The sequence below is a fragment of the Ovis canadensis genome, chromosome 2, assembly GCF_042477335.2.
Source record: "Ovis canadensis isolate MfBH-ARS-UI-01 breed Bighorn chromosome 2, ARS-UI_OviCan_v2, whole genome shotgun sequence".
Taxonomy (NCBI): Eukaryota; Metazoa; Chordata; class Mammalia; order Artiodactyla; family Bovidae; genus Ovis; species Ovis canadensis.
The window spans coordinates 208,158,709-208,168,958 of NC_091246.1; the positions used below are offsets into that span (position 1 = coordinate 208,158,709).

At 42.6% G+C, this 10,250-nt stretch overlaps 1 protein-coding gene across 13 annotated transcripts in view; it reads left to right on the forward strand.

Annotated features, from left to right (window-relative positions):
- Window positions 1–2,400, forward strand: part of SPATS2L (spermatogenesis associated serine rich 2 like) — a 184,327-nt gene extending 181,927 nt beyond the window's left edge. For all 13 annotated transcript variants that reach the window (XM_069577950.1, XM_069577956.1, XM_069577951.1 and 10 more), the window contains one exon: window positions 1,498–2,400. In XM_069577950.1, the coding sequence (XP_069434051.1) occupies window positions 1,498–1,893 (396 nt within the window). In that variant the 3' untranslated portion in view covers window positions 1,894–2,400. The remainder of the gene's footprint in view (window positions 1–1,497) is intronic.
- The last annotated feature ends 7,850 nt before the right edge of the window (window positions 2,401–10,250 follow it).

Consider the following 10,250-nt stretch of genomic DNA (forward strand, 5'->3'; position numbering starts at 1 on the left):
CAGTCTTCTCTCCTTCTGCTTCTCCATTATATTCTTGAGAAGTGATCCCTGCGAAATGGCCACGAAATGGGATTTGATGATTCAGAAGTTGGGCATGCTATAAAGATATTTTTCATCCTCTTTCAGAAAGAGAGCTTGAATAATGAGACTTTTTTTAAGCATTCCAAAATGCTGGTTTTCTAACAGATGCCCTGTTGGCTTTTGTGGTCTTGGTCTGTTAGAATTCTCATTAGTGACTCTGACAGGCATTTCTCTAGCCCCAGATGTCTTCATGAACTTTAAAATTGCACTTTGACAAGGAGTGTTTCATACAGTCCTTGATTCAAGATCATAATCAATCTGTTTCACTGTCATTGAAATACACCTTCACAGATTTTGTTCCTTGCTCATTATTAAACCCCGTGCTAAAATTAAGTCCAAAATTTAGTTTGAATTTCTGTCACAATTTAAAAACAAAGGAGGCCAAATTAAATGTTAACCACATAGATACATTTTCAGCTCTCACTGTTTTATCATTTTCAGCAAAGCATTTTAGGTGACAGCATGTTTAAATTTGAAAATATATCTAAGTCCAAGAAAGGCCCTTGTTCTGGGCCCCATGCTTTAGAGTAATCCCTTTTGGCCCTCCCCAGCCACGGCCCATGGCCCTCCCTTTGGAGTAAGACTAAGAGGTGACTACCCAGAATCTATGCTCTCCCTTCTGGAAAGTTCTCCAAATACCCAAGATCCTGGAATTCTGTTCCCAAATGTCCCAAGCCTATTCTCAGGGTCTGTCTGGACTACTTCCCTGGATGTATCATATTGTAAGTTACAAATATATAAAGTTCTTAGTTTGTGCACTGTGATTGGATGGTATTGGTTTAGGGCAGACCCACCGCTAGTAAATCAGGGCCCAGGGCAGGAGTACAAAGGCAGAGGCCCACATCCCATGTGTCTGAATATTGTCTCTTCCCAACTCTGGCTTCATCCCACATTGTGAGGGAGCTGTGCACAGAGATAGGAATGTGGACACTCCTGCCTGCACACCTAAGCTTCGTCCCCACCTCCAGAGATAATCACCCTTTAGACCTAGGGGTGTGTAAACTGGTAATGTGATCATGAGAATGCATCTATATAGTCCATACAGAATGTCCCAGAAATATGTATGGTAGAGAACCATCATTCCCCTGCCTCTGTGTTACATTTCTTTATTTCAGGTTTATACTTGATGGGTTTTATTTGGCCTGGTTCTGGAATTGTCTGTCTTACACTTCTGTAACCTCTCTTTCAACATCAGCAATTTTCTTGAACTTCCATTTACAAGACAGTCCACCATTCTTTTAAGCTTGAGGGTTTTATCAGCTTGACCTCATTTGCATGTTGTCACATTCTTCTGGGGTGTTAAAAAAAAAGGTGACCTGTGACTTAGAGGTTTGGTTTCCCTGGTTTGATGTCACCTGGGGTTTGTTGGCATCTAATATCTACCTCTTTTCTTTCTTTCTTTCTTTCTGTTTATAGAATGGGTCTTCTAGCCAAAGACGAAGATTTAATCCGCAATATCACAACAACAGGCTAAATGGATCTGCCAAGCCCCAGGGCAGTGGTAATGAAGCCGATCCCACTGCGAAGAGCAACAACCGTCACGAACACAGAAGACAGCCACACAACGGCTTCCGTCCCAAAAACAAAGGCGGCGCCAAAAACCGAGAGGCCTCCTTGGGGACGAAGACCCCCGAGGCCCCCGCCCATCCGGAAAAGCCCCGGCGAAGGCAGCACGCCGCGGACCACGCGGAGGCCAGGCCTTTCCGGGGCAACGTGGCCAGGGTCTCCCAGTGCAACCTCTGCCCCACCAGAATAGAAGTTTCCACAGATGCCGCGGTTCTCTCCGTCCCGGCGGTGACGTTGGTGGCCTGAGCGTGGAGAGAGGGAGAAAAAGGCCGTTTTCACTCAGTTTCGGTTCCCTGCCGGAGGTGCTGACCCAATTCGCTGCCAAAAGAGAGTCAATCTGAATACACAAATCCTGTACGGCTGTGTCATCCTCTCTTAATCATTTTTACTAATTCTAATAATCAGCTCTAGCTTGCTTCATAACTTTCATGGCTTTGCTTGATCTGTTGGCGCTTTTTCTCATCAACATGTTGCAGCATTTTAGCCAGGCAGTATTTACTCATTTGTTAGGAAAATCAAGATGTGGCTAAAGATCAGAGGCTCAGTAGCAACCTATGTTGTAGCAGTGATGTCAGTCCATTGATCGTCTTTAGAGAGTTAATGTTGGAAACAAAATTCTTATTGATCAGACAAACATGATCTGCTGAAGACACATGCGCTTTTGTAGAGTTTAACATCTGGTGTTTTTCTGAAATATATATATATATACATATATTGCTTTATTTGAAACAAATTAAAATATGCTGCATTTGACACCTGGCTTGTTTTTTTTTTTTTTAATCAAAGCCCACTTATCATAAAATGTACCATGTAGTACTTTCAAGAAAACTTAAGCGGTTGTGGCACAGAGCTTTGAACAATGCTCTTTTCTCTTGGAACAAGGGTCCTTTTGGAAGAAAGAATTCCTTACCATAGCCTTGCCAGTACCTTACACATATACAGATGCATGTGTACCCCAATCATCTTGGACATGACTTGGCAGTTTGGAAACCTTGGTTGCAAGTAATATAAACCTCAACTCAGCCTACTTTAAACAGTAAAGAAAATGATTAATTAGTTCAGTGGCTGAAAAACCCAGCATAAAATTATGCCTTAGGTCCAACTGAATCAGGATTCTAGCTCCTTTCTCCTGATTATCTCGGCTCTCCCTTCCTCCTTAGGCTGATATGTTCAGAATGGGGTGAAATACCTGCCTTGATCCTAAGATTCAGATTCATGTCCATCCCCAACACGGTCTAGAAGAAAAGAGAAGCTCTCCAGGTAGCAGCGGCAAGGAGCAAGTGTCTTTCTCAAAAGTCCCAGAGAGGGTCTTGCATATCATTGCCCCAGATTGCGGGTAAGCTTGTCCCTCAACCAATCAGCAAATGAGATGTGCCAATGGGCATAGACTAATCAGAGTCCACCCCCAAGTTGGGTTGTTGCAGGCTCCCCAAAAGCACAGGGGCTGCCTGGAGCAAGGCTTCTGTTCCCTGAGGAATACAGAGTGGATACCAGGGGCCCACACCCCAAGTAGCCCCAAGTACCCCAGTCTTTGAGTGCAAGGTGACTCAGTTTGGCTACTGCTTCCATCGAACTTCCATGTATCCTGCAGATTTGTTGGCCTCTTTCAAGTGCAAATGCTTCTTTTCAGCTCAATGTTAACATTTTTTCTGGCAGCCCAGGTTCAGTGGGCTTCTCTTCCAAAGAGCAGCCCTGAGCAGCTGAGTCTGCACACCATGCAAGCATCCGTTTCTTCTTTTGCCAAATACAAGGAGGATGTTTGCTCTGTCTGGAGAGAACTTTCTGAGGTCTCTGGGTGTATCCAGAGATTTAATAGGAATTTTAAATGTTAAGTCACATTCCGGGAAGGAAGGAAGGGTTGTTCGTTCAAATAAGAAAGATAAACGTTTGGGCCTGCAGTCTCCGTTTAGTCCCTCTGAGGCCCTGGATTTATATTTTACAAGACAGAAGGACTTTGCACAAATTTTGTGTACCAAGATTTGGCTCACCACAGAAAATGTCAGCTGAAATAAATGTGGCAGCTTTAAAGACGAGTCAAGTGATTCATGCAACAGGAAAATAATGGGTTTGCCAGGTCAGGAGCACACCTATCTTTGTCAGGGTTGGACCCCCTCTCAACCTTGACACACCCATCACATTGTTCTCAGGGTTAAGAAAGCACAGTCACGTTCCTAAGCACATAACAAATGCTCCAAGTTACTGAAAAGAAACAAGAAAGCATGCTAAGAAATATGCAGACCTGTTTATGTTTTTCCCTAGATTTTGCCTTTCTTGTAGACCCAGGTATGTAAACATTTACCAATGTATATTTTTTGAAATGGTAATTTCAATATATATCTTTGTCTATTCTGATGGAATCATTGGTGTGATTCTAGAAATCTGGGTTAAATTCTGTGATTCTTTTTAGCTGTGTCAAACTTAAAAAAAATTCCATGGGCCATGAGCACTCCAATCTCTTTACTTAATACAGAGTAGCCAGAAGAATAGATTCTTTTTTCTTAAACATTCCTCTAGTAGAGGTTAGTACTCATGAAGATTGAATAACTTCAAAACCACCTACACTGTATCACCAAGACTCCCATCTGTTAAAGACAAACCTCTCAGTTGGGTTACCAATTACATTCCAAATTTACATTTCATTTGAGAATCTCTCCATACTCCAGCTCAATCATCCAGCCTATTCTAGGGGCTGAGCAAGGTTCAGAGGGTTAAACACAAGTTTGTATAAAATTCATCCTTAATAAAGGCTGTACTTACAAGAGCTGGGGGGAGAGTGGGTAGGGAAAAAATAACACTCTGTATCCAATGTAAAGCTCAGTTCACTAGCAGTTCAATTCTGCTGGCATCAGAAAAAAAGATTCCATTTTAACATTCTTAGCGAAGCAATATCCAGTGAGGCCAATGGGGAAAGTTAGCAGGGCAAAGGCAACATGCAGATTTTTGCCAAAGTAAGAGATTTGGGAATTCTGACTCTGAAAGCCTTAATCTCGATTTAACCATGTGAAGAGGTAATCTAGGGCCTGAACAGCTCTTTTCCTAGAGCAAAGTGGAGGCAGGCTTGCGGCAGGTGGGGTGGTTTAGAGGGGAGAAGGGGGAACAGTGGAGACAGAGGGATGCCTGAATTCAACACTACCTTTGACTAAGCTTACTCCTTCCCTCCATCCCTCCCTGTCAATACTGTATCCTCCTTGGCCTGTTTAGAGTGCCCTCTTGTGTCTGGATATGGTAACATTTTCATTTCTCAGCAGATACTCTAATGACAGCATCCATAAAACATATAATGGCACCTTTTTTTTTTTTTAATAACCACACTAGATTCAGAGCCTATACCTCAAATTCAGGCACAGGTAGGCTAGGATTCCAGGCTGCCCTCGGGTGCCAAACAATAAAGGTGAAAGAAACAGTCACTTGCTCCCAAATTTCCTAAACAAACTATAAAATAGCAAGTGTGTTAGTCACTCAGTTATGTCTGACTCTTTGCAATCCTATAGACTCTAGCCCATCAGGCTTCTCTGTCCATGGAGTTTTCTAGGCAAGAATACTGGAGTGGGTAGCATTCACTTCTCCAGGGGATCTTCCTGACCCAGGGATTGAATGCAGGTCTCCCACAATGCAGGCAGATCCTTTACCATCTGAGTCACAGGGAAGCCCATATCACAGTGAAAGATAATGAAAAATAATAATCATTCAATGACTAATACTTTGCTCTAGCATTTTTCAGAAAGTACTGAGCCATCTTAACTGATCTAATTTGGTGAGAAAAAATAGGAAGAGTTGCTAGCCAGGGTTTCATTTGAAGCACAATTTTAATACTATTCATTGCAAACTATTCAAAGGAATTTTTGTTTTTCATATTTTTGCTTTTCCCAGCAAAGCTTTATAAATCCTAAAGAAGTTTTCTGTCCATTCTTAGTTTCCAAGAACCAGGTCCTTGATCCTTGGAGGCAGATTAGCCCAAATGAGAGTTTAATTTCATTATAGCAGCCCCTCGGGCAAGGCACTCCAGCATGGACTCAGTCACGCTGTCAGAGAAACACACAAGATTCTCACTAATTCTTTCTGGTAACTGATTCTCAGAAGTCCCCTTATCTGTGAACTCTGCTTCTTCCTACAGCTCAGAAGCATTTTCAGTGTTACTATCAAGTTCAATTTCAGAGCAGAAATAACCACACACAGTTTTTACAGAATACATAAATTTAATGGCAAATTTGTCTACTGTATTTGCCTGAGAGTGTGCATAGATTTCTGGCAAAAAAAAAAAAAATGTATTTTAGTACCATGATTGCAACCATGACCAAAGACACTTCTACAGAAAATAAGCATAAAAAAGACTTCCTGTCAAGAACAGAAAACTACTCTATTTTTAACTTAAGTTTGAGTTAGATTTACCTATTCCTAGTTTTTTGGGAGAACATGTACTTTTCGTAAATTACCATTAAGCTGGCCAATAACATCATTACTCCTCTGCTAGTGCCTGGCACATAGTGGTGGTTTAGTCGCTTAGTCATGTCCAACTCTTGTGACCCCATGGACTGTAGACCACCAGGCTCCTCTGTCCATGGGATTCTCCAGACAAGAACACCGGAGTGGGTTGCCATTTCCTCCTCCAGGGGATCTTCCCAACCCAAGAATCAAACCCAGTCTCCTCCATCTGCACGCAGATTCTTTACCATCTGAGCTAAAAGGGAAGAACTGGCACATCAGTTCAGTTCAGTCAGTCCCTCAGTCGTGTCTGACTCTGTGACCCCGTGAGCTGCAGCATGCCAGGCCTCCCTGTCCAACAGCAACTCCTGGAGCCTACCCAAACCCATGTCCATTAAGTCAGTGATGCCATCCAACCATCTCATCCTCTGACATCCCCTTCTCCTCCTGCCCTCAATCTTTCCCAGCATTAGGGTCTTCTCAAATGAGTCAGTTCTTCACATGAGGTGGCCAGAGTACTGGAGTTTCAGCTTCAACATCAGACCTGGCACATAGTAAGTACTCAATAAATACAAGGAAGAGAGAGCAACTATGAAAGAATGACCAACTCCAATGCGCTAGAGAATTCTGGAATCTAAATGACTTGTGCAAAATAATCCAGTCTGTCAATTCTAGAGAATATGGGAAGAGGCCAGCAGCTGAAGTCCCAGCCCTGGGGAAGGCTCTCTGGATTCATATCAGGGTCCCATCGCCTCCTGGCTGCCAGTGTGGACACATTTCTAAACAGCTCAATATCTCCATTTCTCCACAGGTTAATGGGACTAATAACCATACCTATCTTGAAGGGTTGCTACACAGATTGAATAAGTTAATATTTGCAAAGTAATAATTTGGAATAATGCCTAGCACTTTGTACAGAGACAGTAACCACAGAGTAATTTGAATGGAGATGCTTTATAAATTTATATGGGGAAGCTTTATAGAGAGAAAAATGTATGTATATATGAAGCTATAAATAGTAATGGGAGTAGCTACTAAAGAAAACAGGAATAGCAGACACTGGGATGGTTACTGTTAGAGCTTGAGGCAGAGGAAAAGGATCAAGTTTGCGAAAGTTCACCACCACCACCCACCAGCCCTGCTCCCAAGGCTGAGATTCTGACCTTGTTGCACAGGGTATGGCTATGGCTCCAGTAGAGGTCAAGAAGCTCCCTGAGGTGCTAACAAGAGAGAAGCTCCCTACAGGGCACTGGAGAACCAAGGAACTTTCCCTTAACAGGCTGGTCAACTCACCAAGGGTCCAACCCCAGGGATGCCAATGAATTCACTGGGAATCCTGCTGGGCACCAGCTAGGAAGCTTCCTGCAGGAAGTAATATTGAATGAACTGTGAAGCCAACAAGGAGACCTGTGGGAACAGAACCTGCTGTTGCTGAAACTTGGGCCCATGGGTTTCCCACACCCCAACTGAGCACTCGTTGCAGGAACAAGAACACAGGAACACTCACTGAACAAAGCCTCCTCTTCCTTCAGGGTCCCTCCAGTGGCAAAGTCAGCTGGCCAAAGGGAAGTGCTTATGGGGTCCAGCTCTAGGATCACAAACAGGACAATGAAGAGTAGATTTGAAATCAAGAGGCAAAGAGTTGATACCTGGCATACCCTTAGAAGGGCTTACCAGCTCAGCTGGTAAAGAATCCGCCTGCAATGCAGGAGACCCCAGTTTGACTCCTGGATCAGGAAGATCCACTGGAGAAGGGACAGGCTACCCACTCCAGTATTCTTGCCTGGAGAATCCTCATGAACAGAGGAGCCTGGCAGGCTACAGTCCATGGGGTCACAAAAAGTCGGACACGACTGAGTAACTAAGCACAGCACCCACATACCCTTAGAAAGCACTAAAAGAGTACCTGATAAATAGATCATAGCTGTGAGACACACAGATGCACTAAGTCCTATCTAGCTCATTTCTGGAAGCAATGTCAAGCTCCTATAAGAAGAGGCCTAGAATAGAGCTGAAAGGCCTGCATGTGACATGCATGTGAATCCTGCTAGAGGCAACGCAGTTTACCAAACCCTTCTGTGCTTCAGTTTCCCCCATCTGAAAAATGGAGATAATAATATGACACCTACATCATAGGGTTGGTGTATTTAATTAAGTTAACATATAAAGGGCTTAGAAGGATACATCTTAGTTTTTATTAGATATTAATAGCTGCTTGGTTATAACAGCAAACAAAAATGTCTTTTAATATTATACTAAAGCCAGAAATGTGAGAACTAACAGGATCGAATTTTTTAATTGGCAGGCCTGGGACAGCCTTCCTTTATTATTCTCCCCCCTCAATTCCCAGGGCTCCATTCCTGCCAGTGTTTGACAGCTCTAAAGTTCCCTTACTCATCCACACCTCCCAATTAGGAGAGGCAGCCACCAGTATTTTGCTCAGGTTAAGTTATTCAACTACTGCAGTGGTTCTCAACTTGGGGTAATCGATTTTGTGTCCACCCTCCAACCCCAGGAGACATCTGGAAAAGTTTGAGAACATTTTGATTGTCACAACTGGGGCAGGGTGCTGCTCAGTACCCCACAGTGCACAGTATAGCCGTCCTCAATAAAGAATTGTCTAGTCCAAAAATGTTATCTAGTCCAAAAGTGTCACAGCTGAAAACCCCAATCTGGAGGTTCCAAGGGCTCTGGAGAAAGAAAACAGAAATAGCAGATGAGCAAGGACGTCCTGCCTTGTTCCTCCAGCTGCGCTGAGTTCCCACCTGGTTTAGCCCATGTTACCAAATCCAGACCATCTGGCCCATAGCTGGAATCTCAGTGTACAGTCTCTGATGTCTTTGGGCTATTCATGTCATCTACATAGAAGCTGGATTCCCACATCTTCCAAACCCAGAAATCAGGGCATAAGTTCTTGAAAGAAGTGCTACTCAAGTTGAATGTCCACATTTTCAAGAACCCTTGGCAGAAAGAAGCAATGTTCGTCTTCTTCCAACTTCAGCAAATACATGACCTTTTTCTTTCCATAAAGTGCTCTGTTTAAAATGTTTCACTTCTAAGTTTCAGGCCCTCAAATTTATTCCTGTAGCTGAACAAAATTTTACTAAGGTAATGGAAGTTCTAGGTAAAAGAAGGGAAAATATGAGAAGCAACATTATAAAATGAAAAGCTGTTAAATAAATAAGTAGGACAGGGTACCGATTGACAGTTACTGTAAAATTCTGTTTGTCTTAGCCACAGCTTGCATCAGGAAGTGTCTAGCCAGCAAATCTAAAATGCGTATTGGCTGTCTGAGGCAACACATGTGAACAAAGAAAAATTAGCTTTTCTGTAACAACGTAAACCATGTGTAGCTCATGAGGCCGACAGAACTGCAAGTGAAAACGGTCCCTTTGAGGCTTCACCACCAACCAAATTTCGTGCATATAAAATTCTGAAAACAGCTGGAAACCAGTCTTTTTTGTTTCTGTTAGTTATTCATGATGTTTCCTTTCCTGACTGTACTACATGCCTGAAATCCTGCATTTGATTGCATCTGACTGAAAGCTGCAGCCCTCAAGAATCACTCATCTGCTCTTCACTGGCTGAGGAATTCAGCAACTTGTTGACAGTTTTCGAGGGAAGAGTTTCAGCATATGGAAGAATGACAGTATTTTCCATAATTAAAAAGTTCCTGGCTAACTTAGGAATACACATATGTAAATCATTTAAAAATATTTTTCACTTGCTACAGCAGAAGCTCTCTCCCTTCATCTTATGAAGTTTATACTTTCCACTTAGTTTCTAACCAACATCCTACCAAATGTTGATTAAAGCTCTTCAAAGGGACTGAAAGTATATAAATAGGGCGACCCTTTACAAGGCACCCCACATTCATGTAAAGGTTAGCATTTTTGCCTTTACAGCACAGTTTACTACCACAGGGTCTATATGCACATTCAAAATGCTATTTAAATAAAAATTCCTGTATGAACGATTTCTCAGGGAAGGCCAGATATGCTTGATATCAATTCCTTCTTTAGAAATCAAGGTATAGTTGATAATAATTATACTGTATTTAACCCTAGACTTCGAAGTGAATCAACAATTTTTTTCAATGTTAGTACCTGCTAAGGAAGCAATAGGGTTCAGTCTGTGAATGAAAAATTGCATCAGCAATTCTAGCAGGGGCAGTAAGGCAG